Below are 20,004 nucleotides of genomic sequence, written 5' to 3'. Positions count from 1 at the left end.
ACTGAATGCAAAAGCCTTTTTTCTGCAGCAGTGGGAGTAACTGTTTCATTTACGTGCCTCTGGATGCTGCACGTGGATGGACATCATCATTATTCACAGTTAAATACCAGGGACCTCTGTAACACGGGACTGCATTCTAATAAACAGGCTCAAGTGTTTGTTATCATATTTGTGACAGAGTCACCCCTGCCTATTTACATATGTGCTTATGCATCATTGAGTATGAGTGTATGCAAGTACCCTGCTGTTTGTTTTTCTTTCTTTTAGCACAATATTAGAGGAAGAGAAGGTCCAGCAGAAGGAGAGAAACAGGATGGAGATGAGGAGACAGGTCACTGTTTCGTGGGATTCTGGAGGGTCTGATGAAGCACCACCAAAAGTAAGACACTACCACACCACATGTGTTTGTGTGTCTGTGCGTTTGTGTTCGTACGAGTGCACAGTGGTGTTTTCTGTGCTGTTGACACCCTGATCATTGCAAACACTGAGTGCTTTATAGCCACAATTACAGACTTTTAGTATTCTTTCTTTTGGATTTGTGATAGGTTTGTTTCCAACTTGTTGTATTACCCAAATATCTAAGTGTTAAGCACTGTTAAGTCTAAAGAGGAGAAATCAGCAAGTTTATGTTAACACTTTTCACATGATGACTTGTCAGTTTGCACCCTTGTGATGCAGTCAGACGAGTCATAGCAGAAGTCAAAACAAAAAGATTTAAGCTCTTTCATACAGACTTTTCAAGGAGTGCCGTGTGTGTCTGTGTGTGTGTCTGTGTGTGTGTGACCACGTCCCTCCTTGTAAAAATGCTAACACTGAAAAGGAAGGAATGGATTAACTTGATATAGTCTTTGATTTTTGATTTTTCTTTCTGCATTCAAATCGCCGTTTGTATTTCAGTGATGCCAGAGTTTCCTATTATGCTTTTTCACTATGATGATTGTGATGACTGTGCAAATGCGTGACCACAACCAAACCCTGTTACACAAGACAAGAGCAAGAAGAGAAAACTTTTTTCTTTCTTCTTTTCCTTTTACTTTGTCATCATCCAATCTGAAAACCAGACTTGTCTCTTATTTTTTCTCACAAATGCACAATTCTTTAACTGTTCTGTTTGCTAATCCATAAACCCAGCCCCCAACTGCTACCATTACTCCTCACAGCTTGTTGCCTCAGCTGCTGGTTGCTTTATCCTCACTTACGGCCTTATGCTACCCTGCTGTTAGCATCTGATTTAACTGCTTCCTTCGACTGCAATGAAAGCCAGATGTCTCGAGCAGAAGTTCATGAGATGGAGATATGTTTTTTTTAAAGGGTTAGGGTCAGGCTAGTTTTGTTTGCCAGTAAACAGCTGGTTCATTGGCAACATAATGAATTGAAGCTGTTGGTTTGGGAATCTTGATGCATGCTCAATCATTCAGGTAAGGGAATCTTAAAAAGTTTATTTTGTTCATCTGGACGTAGTGAAGTGAAGAAGTCAGTTGGATGAGCAATAAAATGTTTCTGAAAACGCTACGTCCAGATGAACACAATCAACTTTTTAGGATTGGTTTGAGTACAATCTGTAAGCTTATTTGCTGCATGACTTAGGATACAGTTGTGTACATCTCTGTCTATGCTTTATCTCTTCCCGGCTGTCACACTGTGACACTTTTATTTCGACATGTCCCTCCTCTACCTTTGTGTTTCTGTTTGCAGCCCAGCCGTCGTCCCTCCCTGCAGCCCACCTTCAGTATGGATTGTGTTTCTGCTCCTTCTCATCTTCACTGCCATCAAAAACAGTGCTTTGCCTCGCAGCTTTCCCTCTGCACTGGGAACCCTCATCCTCACCTTCCCACTTATCCTCTCAACTTATCATCTCTAAAACGTCTGCAGCATTTTTCCTCTTCTCCCAGCCCTCAGCCTGAGTCACCCCCTCAAAACAGCAGTTATTACAGCAGCTCTTTGTCTCCCTGCAACCCAGAGTTAAATAGTGAATTCAAATCTTACTCCTCCCTGTTGGTTCAAGAACAAACTAATGTCTTTTTTCCACTTCACACACATTTGGACAGCCTGTCCAGCAGCAGCTGCCCACGAAAGACAAATCCACCTACTAACAGCCACCTGCTCCCTTCCTCCCATTCAAAGTCAAACAACACCCACTTCCATCCCCGGCATTTCTCTCCTTTCCTTTCACAGTCCAGTCCCAACTTTAACTCTCTGCCCTTCAGCACGTCAGATGTTTGTCCCCACACCCTCCATAGCATCCAGCCCGAGTCAAATTTTGATCTTAAGACCCTGCAGTTGCACAGAAACAGCAGCTCTCATACCCACCGTCAGACTAATCGCAGTACTCCACTCCAACTGCACTCTGACGCCCAGACCTGCCATCCTGCTGTGCAGTCATGTGAGAAGTCCCCGCTCCCCCCTCTTGCCCCACACACAGTAGCATCTGCCTGTAATCTGTCCTCTACCCACCTTCACCCATCCAGCCAAATGCATAACCTCCCCATAACTACCCACGTACCTTTTTCCATCCTCTGCTCTGAAAGACCCAAGTCTACACCATTGAAGGCAGGTGGTGTGCTGCTAAACTACACTAAAGCTTTTCTACTAACAGGAACAAATGTGAGTGCACGTATTTAAAAAAAGAAAAAGAAAAACGCTGCAACAGTCCCATTAGTGATGCATGTTGGGTAGCTCAACATAAGTAAATAGTTACTTTTTTTAACATTATTTTATGTGAACCTTGATTTTCACAATCTAAATTCCATTTTCAACATAAAGTGGGATGAGAGTTGCAGCATTTTTTAATACTCTCCACTGAGAAGTAAAACTCTAATCTTTAGACCATTATCATAATTACTGTGCAGGAGGGAGTTTTTTCCATGGGTTTATGCTAAGACTGCTTGCATGCTTTGTTCTCGCAGGACAGGCCGTTGAAACGTCCTCTGCACTCTGTGATTGAATGCGGCCACATATATTTGTGTTTGCGTCTGTCGGGCATAGTTTTGACGTGTCCTCGGATTAATGCACCCTATTTCTGGCTTGCTCAGGAATGCCTTCAACGAATCCTTAATCCAGTGGGCTAACACTGACTAATCGAACAAACATGACACTTCTGTGGAGTGCATGTTAAATCAAAAAACACAAATATCTGATCAGTTTTGGTGAGGTCCAGAGGCAAATGTAACACAGTAACACACTGTGATTAAATACCCTCTAAGCATATGGACCTGCTTATGCATTGTACTATATCACATTCCTTTATTGCATAATATTATTAAATCAGGTTGTCTCACTGAGATCTTTTTCAAGTGAGATCTATGCAGAAAAGATATTCAAAGTTTCTACTAGTGTTTAGATGAACATGTGAAGACCGTAACTATAAATACCAGATGAGGGTAAAAGGCCTGCGTGTGTCACATGTGTACACTCTGTCACCTTGAACCAGGTTATGGGTGGCAGCCAGTAGTAGTAGTAGTACACACAAGCTCTAGGTAATCCTGTTTTCAGGGTAAAAGGTCAGTCTCATGGCAGCACACAAACACCATTCACATATTTTCTGTCTTGAAGTGTATGGCTTCTTGTAAAATAAATATATATGGCTACAATTTCTCTAAAGGTGAGAAATCAGCGAGGAACAAGCTTTCACATTGGCCTGTTTGGCTCTTTGCTGAAAAGTTCAATCCTCACCACAACCAGGATCAGCTCCTGTTATTGGACATGATTATATGTCCTCCTGAGATCGAACTGGGGAACTTTTGTTTATTAGGTAATGTGTGAATCACTACACTGAGAAAAGCTTTAATCACTCCTTTCTTGTGGAGCTTTGCCATGGCGTCACACTTGTAACAATGCATGTCTCTCAAAATTATTGAATTGATTCAAAAATAAATAAATAAAAATTCCACTTACTGTTTTTCCAAACTGTGCTGTGCAGAAATTGTATTTTTAAATGACACACTCTGTTCAAAGGTGTAGTAACTGGATTTCAGAACCTCTGAACCGTACATCAGCAGCATCTCAAACCAAAAAATCTTTCATTTCAACCACATCTATCCCCCCTTCTCCTTTTTTGTTTCATTTAGATTAAAGAAAATAAAGAGAAGAGCAGCAAAAATGTTTTCAGGCTATCATACGGAGCTGAGATGAAAAGAGTGCATATAAATTTGGTAAATAGCACGAAAGGCGCACTAGCCGAACACTCCACTAAGAGTGCTCGATCTGTACATTTTTGGAACACAGTTGATTTCAAATCCAGTTTTAATTCAAGGGATTTAACAAAATATTCCTGTAAATGTTTATGACACATATTAGAAATTGTGTCACTGTCCAAATACTTATGGGCCTGACCAAATCTCACCTCAGCACTTTCAGAGGGACAGGCTCACAAACACTAACATGATGAACAGATTTGGATTGTACCATGGTGGTGGCCCACTATGAGCTTTTAACTCTATGTGCTTTATTTGATGCTGCTTGAGTTGAATATCTCATATAAACGCTAAGTGCTGTATCCTGTAAATGCTAAAGGTAGTTTGAAAAATGAAGATAAATTGCTTCTAGGCATATCAAGCACCATTTTACAGAACAAACCAAATCCGCATGCGCCTATTGCAGTTTTGTGTAGTAACAATTACCTCAAACACCAAAAAAAGTTTATGGTGTTTATGAAGGCATTTCCTGCTCATGTACATAAACCTTTTCAATTCAAAGCAACTCTTCGAGCAAGGTCATAGAAACCTCTTAGCTGGTTGCACATGGATGCAATGGTCAGAACCTGCATGAACGTCAGAAGTGCATCAGCTTATTTGTTTCTCAAATGGTCTAAACTCCTGTAACTATTATGTTTTTACATTAGGTGGTGCAGTTAATCCAAAATCCTTTCTTTATTTGGTTATTAATGATGAAATTCAGTTATTCACCCAAAGCTTTGCAGATATTAGCCAATGTTTGGCTTTATTAGCCGGTGTGATTAATTTCCCATCTGTCTGTCCCTGTGTGTTTATCTTCCTATTTTTATCTTGGGTATTCCCAGGGAAACCCCCCTCCCTGTGGATTGACTGCCAAAGGAAAATTAACCTTCCAAGATATAGTTTTGTTCATGTAAACCCTTCCATGTGTGAGCCTGTCCACAAACAGGCTGAACGTTTCCATCGTTTGCCCTGACTGTGTCTGAACATTTGAAGCCAGTTTTTGTCTCGTCTTCAGTGTCTTTGTCTTGTCTGCTTCTCTTTGTCCTTTCTCCCCCTCCCTTTCTGTTTATTTTTCCCATTTTTATTTTCTTTCCTTGTCTCCTTATTATCCCACTTTGCCTTTCTTTGCATTCTGCCTCCCTCTTCATGTGTCGTTGTCTCTCGTCTTGCTGTCGGAGGTGTGGTCCAGAGAAAGCTACTATGAGAGACTGTGGAAGGTAGAGGTTACAACACTGCCGTGCTGGAAACGAGCTCAATGTGTTAGAGAAGTTCAAATCATTAAGAAAAAAATGTGTCCAGAAAACAGTTCATCAACTATGCATCAACCAGCAGCAGAGGAAACAACACCGTGGGTTCACCAAACACTTCTGTTTTTAGCTGAAACTACAAGTGAGAGGAAGAGTATCCTGTGTTAGAGAGCTGCTGATCTCTACTAAACTTTGCTCCTCTGGCCAACAACACAGAGCAGATGATTGTTCTGCTTATTGGGAATATTTTAAACTCCTTTTGCTTTTATAGTTCATAAGCGTGCTTGAAAGAGAGGTCTTGGTGAACATGTAACTCACCTGCATCACATCTAACATGTGAGCAGCAGATTGTCTCATAGTTGTCTAGCAGTTCTCCATGGGTGTCGTGGTTTGTAGTCGTTCGACTAACAGCTTGCTGTACTTGCAGCCCAGTGGGTGTTCCCTGTTTTGATTGACAGCTAACCCGGCCACACAAACAGCTCCTGGGGGGGTTTGTGTGTTGATTGTCTGAATGAAGTGTCTTCTAACATTTCTTTGGAGAAAATATAATTGTTACAAATATAAAGTGTTATAACTGCACCTTTGCTTTTCCCACCTGTCTTTCTGTATCTCAAAATACCTTTCCTTGATCTTTCTTTCTGTCTTTCTCTTCCTTTTTTTCTCATTTTCCGCCTCTGTAGCCAAGTAGACCTGGCTATCCCAGTCCTCGCTCAAGTGAAGGTTTTTACCCCAGTCCCCAGCATCCTGGACACTATCAGGTATGTAGACGAACTCAACAGCTCTGTCACTGCATGTGTACTTGCTATAATTGCATCAACGTCTTGAGATTTTTCAGAATCAAAACATTAAGGACAACCTTGTGTCTCTGTCCCTGTCTTCACTTCGGTTTCAGATGGCAGGCTATCCAGGCCCTCACACACTCCCCTCTGTGCCTAGCGCCTTGTACCCACCTCAGGCGGCAATGCTGGACACCCACCACGCACACACACACCCCCGCCACCATGTCCACACCCATTCACACGCACAGCTCCTTCCCCAGCCTCACGGACAGGATATGGCGCTGTGGGGCTCTATGATGGAGGTAGGACTCTAATTTCACTCTTATAGACATGCGCGCACACACACACACACACACACACTCACTCACTCACTCACTCACTCACTCACTCACTCTGAAATCAGACTCAGACAACTTTATTAATACACAAAAAGGGAAATTTAGTTGCAAACTCAACTAAGATGTGACGCAGGCACAAATTAGCAAACTATGATGTCAAAAAACAAAAAAACCTATATAATAAACAAATAGAATAACAAGGACATTTGTCCAAAAATCAACAGTCATAGAAAAATTCATCTAATTATCCCCTTGAGAGTTCAGTGATCTCATAGCTGAGGGAAAGAAGCATTTTAAGCTGTGATGTGAGTTTTGTGCTGTTTGTTGGTTGTGGTCACTGGCTGTTACGCTACATGTATACAATAAGTGAAACGCAGTCATGTGACCAGAGGTCATAGAAAGGCATTCAAATTCAGCAACTTCAAGAAAACTCTGCTTTCAGTGTAAAGCGAGTCCCAAAATAAAAAAGCAATTGAAGTGGAAATCACTGAGAGGACAGGATACCATTGATTAACACCTGACAGGCTAATAAATACATTAAAAGGTTACCTAGACAACCTGAAACTCTACTAGTGGCCACGAATCATCTTTTCAAGTGTGACAAACATATTGTTTCTTCTGTGGAGGCAGTTACACACCAGTCACACTGTTGTTGTTTTTTTTAATGGGTTGCAAAAGTTTTCCAGTTTCCACACCAGTTTTTTTTCACAGAAACACCCCCCTGACACCTCAGTTGTTTTTAGTATTTGCGTCCACCACCTCAGTTCAGCCTCTCATCAGTCTGGTGTATATGTGTGTTCATCTCCATGTCTGGCTGTGTGTCCCCGTGCTGGTGTGCATGTCTGTTATGCTATGCTTGACTTTCTGTTGCACGTTTGTGTGTGTGGATGTGTGTGTATGTGTGTGTGTAGGACAGGGCAGTAGACATGCAGCAGTGTGTAGGCCAGCAGTGCCTGTTAATGGAGGAACAGCTGATCATACAACAGCAGCAGATGGAGGAGGATCAGAGGTGGCTGGAGCAGGAGGAAAGGCTGCTGGTAAAGCACACCCATGCACAACTGACACATGCACACTACGGATGCTGTCACAGTGCATTTAATTGAGATTTACTTTGTCTTGCTTCTGTATGGTTGGCTAGATTTAAGCAGCTGTGTGGGGTAAACAAAAATGTCTAAAGACTAGCACATTTGTGCAGCCCTGAACATGCCTCTTTGCAGCAATAAAGGAAAAGCAGCTACATTTAAGGAAGTTTGACGTGTTCTTGTTGGATTTATTTTGTGCTTTTCTGAGAGGTTGTGTATGGTGCATTGTGTCAGTGCTCACTGTAAGGAAAAGATGTCTTGTTTAGTTGCCGTCTTTTTGCATGCTGTCGTAATTCCGTATTCAGAAAGTGTAATCACTTAGTTTGGACTCATTTTTTAAAAAGTTTATCATTGTGTCAACACACATAAATATACTTAAGCTCTTAAATTATTTGATTTGAAAACACTATTGCACTTAAATGTGTGTTTTTACCGTGGTCCTGAGAGCTCAGTGCATTGCAACTTAAGAAAACACAAGCGAATCAAACCAACAGGAAACCATTCTCGCTAATTTCCTAGCACGTATGCAACACGAAGACAAATAAAATGCTGCAAAGTGAGAAAATGCCACCAGATACTGAAAGGAATTTAATGGAAATGCTCATTAAGAAGTGCAGAAGCGTGTTTGATATTGCCTTGAAGTTACTGAAGTCTCGTAGCTGTGATGGGAAATGAGCTGTATTCGATTTCGCTGTGACGTGGTCACACTCCTGAAAAATCTGACCTGTATATGATTTACAACCACACACAGAAGTGGGAAAAATGAAAATCTGCTACGTGAGAATATTAGATGTCAAATGTGATTTGTGTTGTTCACATTGTAATAAAAAAAAGTTCACTAAGAGTCGCATAAGAGCAAAAGGGGGAAAAACAGAGTTGAAACCCTTTTCTCTGCAGTCTGAATTCAGCCACAGACATTTGAAGTTTGAGGTGAAGGTGTCAGTGGTGTCAAGCTGATTATATTTTTTTTTAACAGCACTGCAGTTTGAGTTGTCTGCTGCGGCGTCTTTGAGCTAGAAACCTTAAGGCTGCTATTACAGTGACCCTGCTCTGATGTGCTGCAGTCAGTGCTGGTTAGAGAAAGAATCAGTTAGGAACTAGACTTTTGGAGGCATCCTATGTGGTTATGAAAATGACTGTCGTCTTCAAAAGAGTTTTACAATGACCTGTTAAACAGTTACTGTGCAGTATTTCATCAACTTACATTCCTCCTTAATACCATGCTGCTGAAGCCTCGGCACTGCAGCAATGTGCAAATGTAGATTAATTACACTTTGCTTTTTTGCACAGGATATGCATAAGCATCACATAAGTCTCATCAATTGTGTTCATTCATAGCATGTGCTGACATATATGGGTGAAGTGTGTGGACAATAACGTCCATGTCTTCACAGTTTAAAAAAAAAAGTTAATCTATACTTCCTGTGAGTCACTTTCTGGTTTGGAATTTACAAAGAAGAAAACATGTCTCCTCTGATTGTTAGTAATGGGTAGCTGGATACCACTCAGTTCTTCATCCAGACGAAGATGAGTGAGCGCAGGGTTTGACATGACAAGAAGAGGTTGGCAAAGAGGGGTTTTTTTAATGTAGGATGCACTTTTCTGTGAACACAGAATTAAGGAACTGTCTGGGTTTTTTTGTTGGAGTTTTTCTTTTTTGCTTAAGACTTTTATAGTGCGTGTTTGTGTGCGTGCATGTAAGAGAGAGTGAGTTTGTAGGCAGGTGTGGCCTGTGCAAATTCCAGGCTAATGATAGGCTTACAGAATCTGACAGCCCAGTCAACAGTCTGTCTTTGACCCACAACCACTAAATGACAACACGCGAGATTACTGAAAAGATGGGGAGGTATAAAGTGTGTGTGTAGGGGTGGGTGGGGGGTGTTTCTTATAGGCTGCCTGGTTTTTATAAGACTGTCACTTGAGCGAGGGACTAGAAAGGGGTGGGAAAGAAAGGGAGGAGAAAGGCAGGAGGTTTTGGGAAAGAAGGGTAGACACGCTCGCATACTGACAGCTTGTTGGCAGCGTGCTTCTTCCCTCCTCCTCTCCTTCCCTCTCTCTGTGCGTCACCGTCAGACATAAGAGTGGTGGAGGCTGGAGTTGAATCTGAAGTCTTCTCTGGATGAAACTTGCAGCACTGACAAGGTTACAGAGAAAACCAGACAGTAACAGAGGGTACAGTGCGAGATACTGGAAAGATCCCGAGATAACAGCAGAGACTAAACGCCTCACACGAACGGTTCACACATCAGGCTTCTTTGATGAACTCTGCGGCGATGCTGGTCTTCAAGTCCTGTCTTGGAAAGCTGGTATGAGTGGATATGTGTGTGTCAGAGAGGGCAATGAGTGGGACTTTGTGGTTGTTTTGTGTGTGGTTTTATTTCGGTTTGCATGGCAGCACCAATAGAAACATTTTTCTTAAGTTAACTTTGTGTGGAGGATCCAAAAAAGCCTTTTGGACACTACACCTTTGTGTATCCTGCGTTCCAGTCTTCATAGGAGGTTTTGTGTTTGGACAGTTGTGCTTTTTTTTTTCTGCCACAGCTTCATCATTTATCCATGAAGTCTATCTCTTTTTTTTGTGAAACATTTGGATTATTTGAAAAAATCCCTACTGCAAATCGAAGTATATGTATATGGATTTGGTAAATGGAGATGTAATGTTTGATTGTTTGTGATTGCTTAGAAACCCGACACGAGAAGTTCAAGAGGTAGTCTGGACAGAGAAGACAGTGGACTCCAGCCACCGGTAAGTTCCTTCTTCTTGTTTCTCATTAATTAGTTATACCCATTCACATCAGGACAATAACTCACAAACATTCCTACAGGTGCGAGTTGAACTGTCTCTGTTTCTTTCTTTCTAAACTTTCACTGTCCAAATCTTGTCCAATTTGCTGTCCCCGCCACTTTATGAATGGGAAGTTATTTTCCTGAAGTGTTTGTGTTTTTAACCACGGAGGATGTCTGATGAAGACGAATGTTGACGGACGTCCGTGTTATGGTCAGACTCACTGCTGCGGCGTGTGTTTGTTTTCTTTTCAACTGACTGATTCAGGGACAGGAAGTGACCTGTTGAGGGTAAAGTCAGCAATGTGGGGTCAGCAGTTTCTCACAAACTGAATATTAATGGAAGGGTTTTGCACTCAGTCCCAGAGTGTCCTGGTGGCCGATTTTAGTGATTGTCCATCTGTAAATAAATACTTCAGAGTGTGAGAAGCAACGTTACTGGTAAAGGATGTAAGATCTGGGCACTGCTGGCAGCCCTTTGGTTGCACACAAAACACAGAGTTGCTGAGATATTTGCATCTTGCAACTTCTCCCCTTTCCTCCTGTTGTAATATCTAGTGTGTGTGTGCGTGTGTGTAACTGTATCCCAAAGCTGGAATCTCTGCAGCTGAACGCAGAGTTGCATGTTGATGTTATTTCCCCAATGCCAGCAGAAGTTGTTTCAGCAGTCTGAAGTTGCCATGAGTTAGATATTTCCGTCTCTGTAATTCATCTCACTGCTTGTCCTCCTCCTCCTCCCATTGAATGGTTGTGGTTTGTGGTGGGAAAATCTCCCTCGTTCGTGTGTGTGTGTGTGTGTGTGTGCCTGCCTTGGTGGAGTATTTTTGGGTGTTGGTGGTTGTCAGACCACAACACAATGATGGCACCATGGCTTTTGAGTCCTTCTGTGCTGTTTTCTCACACACACAAAACAACAGGGATGCAGTAAAAATACAATAAATTTAAATATGTAACATTCCTGGCATTTTGTTCTCACAACCATCACATCATGTAAACATGCTGCAGTTTTAAAATGCTAGCTCTAACAAAAGAAACACTTTGACAGGAAGAGGATGACAAAACAAACAGAATATTTTTGTTACCATAAGTTACCCAACGCAGGACCACACAGCACAAAATAACAGGCACAGCTCCTCTGCCGCAAATGACTGTGAGCTAGCTGTGTGCGAGCTGAGGCTCGGTGTCACATGACAAAGTAAATTGGATTCTGTGCTGAGGCCGCTGGTGGTTTAAAGCTGTGAAGTTCTAATTTCCTGCAAAGCTTCTGATTATGTCTGCGTCTGTGCAATCGCTAACCCAGTGCTTTGTTTTGTTGTTTGTTTGTTTGCGCAGACAGGAAACCAGCACATATACCAGCCCGTTGGCAAACCAGGTAATAGATGGGGCCTCAACTCCGCCACAATTACAGGAGGGCAACCACTATTGTTATATGCTGTCTTCTCTTTCTCCCAAGATGTGTAACTTACACATATACCATCACACAGTGTAGCACGCTGTGTATCTCTGAGGTCAGCGTCTGTCTGCAGGGTTTAGTCTGTGGTCACAGTAAGACAGATCCAGCTGTGAACCTGCTGGCCTGCTAGTGAGAACACCAACCTCTGGTTATATGGACTCAAACAGCATGTCATGTTCAGTATGTTCAGTGCTCAGAGCGTTAATATACAGAGAAAACAGAAACATATAGTAGCCAGCTGGGGGATGATTTTCCAGGATGGAATATCGTTTTTGTCCATTTAATGTTTCCTGATTCCTGATAGATACTAATGTAGAGGAAGAGAGACGTTTCATACTTGAAACAGTTTGTGGGAGACTTTATAAATCAATCAAAACTTTATTCATACGACAATTTTAATACCACTTTGCAATAGAATGTTCTTTACAGAACATCATCAAATGCAGAAGAGAAAAAGAGGCTAAAAGGTGTGAAAAGAAGTAGAAAGCATAGATACAATTCAAATAAAAACCAAATCTTACGAGGTGACGCTTTGTTTGGCAAAAATTAGCCTGGAGTTAATTATAATCTGTGTTATAATCTGAGCTGCTGCGAAACCAAAGTAAGCATCTGCCCACACTTCTTAGGAATAAATTGTGAGTAGAAATATTTTTGTACTTCACACGTTGTCGTATGTTGTTTCCTGCAGAGCATGTGGCCCCGCCAAAGAAACCCCCTCGACCTGGGGCCCAGTGCCAAGTAAGCAGCCTGGCCTGTCTAAATACTGGAGACAGTTACAATGATGGAGTCAAGGTACACACACACACGTGCATGAATGCATGAAGCAAAAGTACAAGCAGAAATACACACTGAATGAATGAATGAATGAAATGCTCCTCCAGTAGCACATGGAGGGACACATTTACCGAGTGGACACAGTGCATGTTTTGAATGCTTGGAGCATTAATATTTACCCTTGTATCTTCTTTCCTTTGGCTGCTCCGTCTCTCTCTCTCTCTCTCCCCTCCCCCTCACCCCCATTCTTCTCCGGCACTCTGCCTTACTGTTGACCCCTAGCCCTGGCGGGTAAGCAGCACACCGTCTGTGTGTGTTTACTGTGCGTCTTGTCTCCTGTTCCATATTGTTGTCCTACTCCTCCATCAGCCCTTTGATTTCTTTGTCCAACAAATCACATTCTGTTGTAGTATTAACTTCATCTCTGCACTTCCCCTTGTCTGTTTTCCTGCTTATATTGTCTTCTCTCCTTTTCTCAGATCTAAGTGCTTTTAACTTTTATAGATTTTTTTTTTATTTACTTGAGCACTAATTATATGCTTCTCTTTGTAATTAGTAGACAAGTGAGTCTTTAATAAGATTTAATCTTTTTTTTCTTCCCCAGTTAAGAATTAAAAGGTTTTCCTCATCCTAGTAAAATAGGGTCATATTTCTTACAGATTATAAAGCAGCTAGTTTTCAAATGCTTATTTTTTCTAGATAAATGCTTCAAGTGGTTTCAGTAGGTCATTGTGTGCACAGCGTTGTATTGTTTTCACTGTAGGCGGTGATTTACTGATTACCCAGAATTCAGTAAGGACTGGAAAAGTGAGGGCGTGAAGGGGAATGCAGAAAAAATGTGCAAAATGAAGTGAAATTGCAAAGAGGATTAGAGTTTATACATGCATGCATGCATGACTGCGGGCGAGAGAAAGTCTTTGTATTCAAGATGTGGGAAGTATACCTGCAGGTAGTAGTCAGGTGATGTCACTGAGCAAGAGAGATGGTGAAGAAAATGGAAAGACAGAAATGAGAAAGCGCTTTATGTTAGTGCAAGATGATGATTGGTTTATATGGCAGGTTCAGGAAGATGTGACCTCCTACGGGGAATCTGTATTCAATTAAAATCCTCAACTGATAGGTTTACGGCACAGGTTATGGTAGTGTGACACTGCCATCTAGTGGCCAGAGAATACCTCTACATTTAGACATAGTATCTGATATTCAGAGTGCTGGTGTTGTTCCTGGATCATCATAATTAATGTTGGCCCAGGTTCAACATTGCAAGTGACAAATCAATGTTATGATGTTGTTATGATGTCATCGTCGACATGGAAACAAGACTTGCTGATGTCCACTCAGGAAAAAGTGCAAATAAGTGGGTGGAGAGGGTCAGGGTTAGGGCTATGGCTATGGTTACGGTGTTATGGTTAGGGTCGATGGTGTGATGGTGTTTCCATGTCGCAAAACAATGGCATCACAACATGGGTATATCAGATGCACTTAACATAAGTAGAAACATAATAGATATTAATTCACTCATTAATCTACTTGTTTAACTCTCTTGATTATTATTACTTTACTTTGGACCTTTAAATGTATCTAGTGTGTAAGGCGGATGAACATCTTTACAATCTAGCAGGATTTGTGGAGGTAAATGTTTTAACAAATGTTTTGTTTTTTCATCCACACTGTTTCAGCTGGTTTTTGTCATCAGTCTCCCACACTTCTTTCCCAGGTACACATTCACTCAAAGAACCTCTCACTCACTGCTTTTTGTCTTCTTCTGTGGTTTAGCTGCAGCCTCAGGAGATAAGCCCGCCTCCCACCGCCAATCTGGATCGGTCGAACGACAAAGTGTACGAGAACGTGACGGGATTGGTCAAAGCTGTGATCGAGATGTCAAGCAAGATCCAGCCGGCTCCACCCGAGGAGTACGTGCCCATGGTCAAGGTAACAGAGGCACAAACGGCAGTTTGTTATTTCTCTGAAGTGGAGCTGCAGGCTTTGAGCTAAAAACTCAGCACAGTAGATCAAAGCAGCTCTGTGCAGTTTAATAACCGCTATGTCCTTGAGCACTGTGACGCACTGTTTCAGTTTAATTGGCCGGTGCAGCTTTCCAAGGACGGAATTTCGACACTTCTTCTGCTCCTTCATGAATAATTTTTGCTTCATATATTAACCTGACTCTGCAGATAGCCTAAGCAGCTTTTCACCAAAGGGATTTAATAATTAGTTTTCCTGTGAGTCTTTTTGACAAAAATACATTTCATTTTATTTCTCCAAAGGGTTTTTTCACGTTGGTAGAAAGGGAAGAGCAGGGCAAACAGCCCGTACAGCTAACATTGGAGTGTTCATCCCTAACTCCAGAATGTTTAGCCAAGCTGCTAACCTTAAGAAGGGAATACAGCACTGTGTCGTTTCTGTCTTCTCTATTAGAAATTTCAGATTTTAGACTATTTAAAACAAACTATGTGAATTATTGATACTAGGGCTGCCACAAACGATTATTTTGATAGTCGACTAGTCACCGATTATTTTTGCGATTAGTCGACTAATCAGATCATCATCCATTGGACGTACAGCGTACAGCTTATTGCACCAGCAGCATCTGGTCTTATATAACTATCATTACCTTACAGCTTGAAGTGTTTGTGCTAACTAAAAATAAAGACAAGATGGTAGTTTATTAATTTTTAATGAAATTTGCAGATTGTTTCGGTGAAGTTTAATAAACTCCTTGCTTTCTAAAATATAACAGGACGGAGTATATTCTCCAGCGTCTCACACTTCTGATAATCAGCTGTCTGCTTGACAGTTTTAGCTGTGCAAAAACTATAACTTTAATCTCAGCCAAACCGATTTACTCAGGAACAAATAAAATACTAAAGAAAGCCAAACTAACATTTTTAAGTTATCTAAGTGACTTATATATATGTTTAACCTGACTAGCGAAAGACAGCGGTGGGTTTGAAAACGATTTGCCGGGAGTCCGGTGTTCTCACGGCTCTAGTTAGCCTTGCCCCCGCCTAGCTAACGAGCTAGTGGGTAACAGACGTCTCCGAAAACGTCGGAGCGCTTTTGAAAATATGCGGTGTCTTGATAAACTGAGCAGATATTTGAGGTTTACACAGCTACATTCTCGCCTGAAAATATGTTAAACGTTTATTTTGTGACCCAGAAAGAATAATAAGAGTAAAGTTAAAACTAACTAGCTGCCGCCATTGTCGACAACTGCGCTGGGCTGCGCTATGAATTCTGGGACACAGCTTCTTCTTCTTCGGGGTTTAACGGCAGCTCGCATCCTTGTACATGCAGTGCTGCCATCTTCTGTTTCAGTCCGTTATTACACTCTTAAATCCTACTACTCATTCCTGCGTCCTTTGTGATCTTACAAAGCTTCAAACGATGCGTCGACTATTAAATTAGTCGTCGACGATTTTAATAGTCGACATAATCGTGACTAGTCGACTAATCGTGGCAGCCCTAATTGATACCACGTGTAAGCTGTCCTGTTGTGAAAAAAATGTGTTTCAGGATGTGGGTCTGGCACTGAGGACATTATTGGCCACAGTAGATGAGACTCTACCTCAACTTCCAGCCAGTACACACAGAGAGGTAGACACCGTTTTTACTAACAAGCATTCACTTTATGTTATTAAACAGTTTAATGATTGTTAATAAATCACGTTAAAGCACATTATTGATCACACAGCTGCTCCAGCTTGTATTTTATTTTATACGGTTACGCTTTTCTTCACCAGATCGAGATGGCACAGAAGCTGCTGAACTCTGACTTGGCAGAACTGATTGCAAAGATGAAGTTAGCCCAACAATATGTGATGACCAGGTAGGTGCACAAACTAAAAGCATCACTTTGTTAGGTAAACCTTACCTACCTTAATTCTGGAAACATTGCTCAGAGGTTTTGGTCCTTAGTGACATGACAGCATTACACAGCTGCTGCAGGTTTGTCAGCTGTGCATCCATGATGTGAATCTGCTTTTCTACCACATTACAAAAGTGGACTAAGACTGTGATTGTGAACGTCATTTGAGTACAGTGAAGTCATCTCAAACTGGATCTGAGCTTTGTGACTTGGTGCATTATGCTGCCACTTAGGTGGGCTATGCCATTTAAAAAATGCTCAGTTGGTACTAGAGATGGACCGATCCGATATTACGTATCGGTATCTGTCCGATACTGACCTAAATTACTGGATCGGATATCGGAGAAAAATAAAAAATGTAATCCGATCCATTAAATATCACGAAAGCACCTCACAAAACTTGCAACACGCCGTAACTCACCTCAGAACGTTAGCACGTCGGAGCAGTATGCATCACGTGATAGAGCGGCTGTGGCATGCGGGACCTGTTGGTGGTCTGGATAGCATTTGGAGCTTCGCTAGCAACCCGGCATTTCATCTCCGACAAAGTTATCCCCGAGAGAAGTAAAGCAAGTGTGTAAGTCCATCTCTGAATGTTTGTAAAGCATTCCTGCGTTAAGCTTAACTAGCGACTGCCTCTCGCTCTCCGGCTGCTACTTCAATCATGAAACTGCTGATCGGCTTTTCTGTCGCAAGTCCGTGTCTCTTGTTTGTTTTTGGCCCACTTTGCACCAGAAAGAGGAAACCAGCGGCTGAACAACAGCAGCACGTTTAAGCTTGATCAGCTGTTGTTAGAATTTATTTAATATTACTTTCTACACCAGGATCTTTTTCTACGTAGCTGACGCTGGTAACTGTGCAGGGGCGGATCTAGCAAAGTTTAGCCAGGGGGGCCGATAGGGCATTAACAGGGAAAAGGGGGCACAAAGACATACTTTTCTTTCTTATTCTCATTTAAAATGTCTCGCTTTTAATTATTTAATATTTATCTGAATCTTACACCCAAAGTTTTAATCTGATGTAAAATGTATAGAAGTCCATTACTGCATATGGTAACTGTTAAGTCTAATATACCCTAGTAAGCTATAGTACTTTTTCCTTTGGGAAGGTATCATCTGTGCAGTCTGCAATTTTGTTGAAGAAAGATGTTGAATCTATTTAATATTTCTTGAAAAATAATTGATTTCTGTGCATTTTTTTTTCACACTGCATCAAATTAAGGTTGATTACGTCGATTAAGCATCATGAGGTGGAGCGTGAGGGGTGGTTCCCTATTTTTTATTTATTTATTTTTGTTGTTGCTGGGAGTTGGAACCCTATTAGTTAGGTTGCTTAATATTTATGCTAAGTACTCTTTAAAATACCAGAATAGGGAGGATGGTGCAGGTTCAAGTTTATTAGATTGATCAGTATTGCTGAACTATGAAATATTTTTTTTTTGCATACAGGTATAACAGAATAGCTTTAGTGTAGTTGTTGTTTTAAACTTGAGTATGAACTTATACAAAATGCAGCAAGATATTTAAAAAACAGTTTTGTTGATTAAAAAACATTATATCGGATTCATATCGGTATCGGCAGATATCAAAATTTATGATATCGGTATCGGTATCGGACATAAAAAGTGGTATCGTGCCATCTCTAGTTGGTACTAATGAGCCTAAGTGCACTGAGTTTCTGTCATGTGATTGGATGATTAGATATTTGCACTAACAAGTAGGTTGAACAGATGTGCCTGATAAAGTGGCCAGTGAGAGTGTGTGTCATGCTCACGTTCTTGATGCTGTCACGTCTGCACATATGATCATTAATACTGCACTAACTATTAAAACTCTGATCTTGCATATATTCTGTATTGATGCTCCAAGCCTCCAGCAGGACTACAAGAAGCAGATGTTGACGGCGGCTCATGCTCTTGCTGTTGATGCCAAGAACTTGCTGGATGTTATCGACCAATCCCGGCTCAAGATGATGGCCCAGTCCCGCCCACACTAGCCCCATGTCGTCCGAGCTGACCAACAGGAGAGGGTGGCATCATCGTGACTTCTAAAGACTCCTGGGTTCTAGACGTCAGTCCTGATGTGTTGACGGAGGGGGCTGCTTTACAAATCAACGGCGAGAGCAGTGGCTCTGATAATCTGATAATGGTCCGCGATGAATCGTTAGAATTTTTTAATCCCGCTATAGCCGAGGTAATTAGTTCAACTGGGATTAAAATCTCCACCACTGTGACTTTCTGTATACGAGAACAGCGCAGAAACACTTCCTGAATCAGGGACTTGGCAGCTTCGCTCTCTTCAGAGTGGAATACAGTGACGAGAGGAGGAAGAAAGAAATCTACTCGTGATTTTTTTTTTTTTTTTTTAAGCTGTAAATCTGGATTTGGGATGAGCCAGATTCTGCAGGTTAGAGTTTTAAATGGATTCAAAACTTCCGACAGAAACGCTATCATGAAAGCTGGTGAGATCGGGCGGATTGCAACCCGATCTGCAACATATCTGCATGAAACTTCACTGTGGGATCTTAGACGTCGGCCGCCCCCGTTTGCTGACGTTCCGATTCCTGAATGGGAGCTCCTTTCTCCAATCAAATATCTCTACATCGCCATACACATCACATGTTTGTTATGTTTTGTTTTTTTGGTGCCTGGGGTGGTACAGTAACAACAGTCTCGGTTTGGTCTTCTCCGACTCGTCATGCCTCCTACCATCTCTCTTTCTCTGTTTCCTCCATCTCACCATGTTTTATTTATAGACTCAAATTGCAGAGGAGGAAACAGAGGCAGGAACGTAAAAAAGCAGAATACGCCTCGAGGACAGTCTAGTAACACTCTACTGCCTGAGGAAAGAAAACACTCTCTTCCCCTCTTCTCTCTATTTCACTCACTTTTCCTTTCCTTCACCCTTACTGCTCCCCTACTCCCACAGTCTTCCTCAGCTCCTCTCTGAGCCACTTTTAAAGACTCCAAATGTGAAGAGTCCAGCTCTGTGCGGGTAATCACCGCAGACAGAAACCTCCCCTACTCGCACTCAGTTCAGTCTGCTCTTTTTATCGATCAGCTCCATGTTTTTTGTGTTGTTTTGAGGAATCTTCGTCCTCTATACTGAAAAATGTTGAACTTTCAACCCCAGCAATTGACTGCTGTGTAAAAAAAAAAAAAAAAAAAAGAATTGGAAAAAATGTGTTCAGCGTGAGTGGCAGGATGCTTCCGATTGGTTCACGAGGAAGAAGACAGTGACACGTCTCAGAGTGGTCGCTAATTTTGTGAGGTTCGTGTCTCCTTTTCCTTTTTTTGTCTCCTCACATATAGTCCCAATATGAATCGTACGTTCATAATATAAGATTACATTAACTGTCCGATCACCCACTAGTGACACTTAAAGTATATTTCCCGGGGACCTGAACAAACCTCATATCACATTTATGACTCCAATTCTCTTGTCAGATGTAACACTTTAAAAATTCCCCCCCTCCCCGACTTAATAATAGTCCCCATGGAACCAA

The 20,004-nt window shown here is 41.6% G+C and overlaps 1 protein-coding gene across 4 annotated transcripts in view; it reads left to right on the top strand.

Annotated features, from left to right (window-relative positions):
* The window catches only part of LOC146698135 (focal adhesion kinase 1-like), a 62,100-nt gene extending 42,430 nt beyond the window's left edge, over positions 1–19,670 (top strand). For 3 of the 4 annotated variants that reach the window (XM_085473138.1, XM_085473139.1, XM_085473137.1), the window contains 11 exons: positions 268–379; positions 6,103–6,180; positions 6,315–6,503; positions 7,451–7,576; positions 10,305–10,367; positions 11,738–11,777; positions 12,547–12,650; positions 14,409–14,564; positions 16,149–16,229; positions 16,376–16,461; positions 18,369–19,670. In XM_085473138.1, the coding sequence (XP_085329264.1) occupies positions 268–379; positions 6,103–6,180; positions 6,315–6,503; positions 7,451–7,576; positions 10,305–10,367; positions 11,738–11,777; positions 12,547–12,650; positions 14,409–14,564; positions 16,149–16,229; positions 16,376–16,461; positions 18,369–18,495 (1,162 nt within the window). In that variant the 3' untranslated portion in view covers positions 18,496–19,670. Of the gene's footprint in view, positions 1–267; positions 380–1,695; positions 3,264–6,102; positions 6,181–6,314; positions 6,504–7,450; positions 7,577–10,304; positions 10,368–11,737; positions 11,778–12,546; positions 12,651–14,408; positions 14,565–16,148; positions 16,230–16,375; positions 16,462–18,368 lie in introns of those variants that run through there. The other variant, XM_085473140.1, reaches the window with a different exon arrangement.
* Positions 19,671–20,004: the final 334 nt, after the last annotated feature.

This window comes from Copadichromis virginalis, linkage group LG11 (assembly GCF_057382275.1).
Source record: "Copadichromis virginalis isolate Kocher_CV1m ecotype Utaka linkage group LG11, C_Virginalis_male_GT1.1, whole genome shotgun sequence".
In the NCBI taxonomy this organism is placed as follows: Eukaryota; Metazoa; Chordata; class Actinopteri; order Cichliformes; family Cichlidae; genus Copadichromis; species Copadichromis virginalis.
Note: the sequence above shows the minus strand (reverse complement) of the source record. Positions and strands in the feature narration are given on the sequence as shown.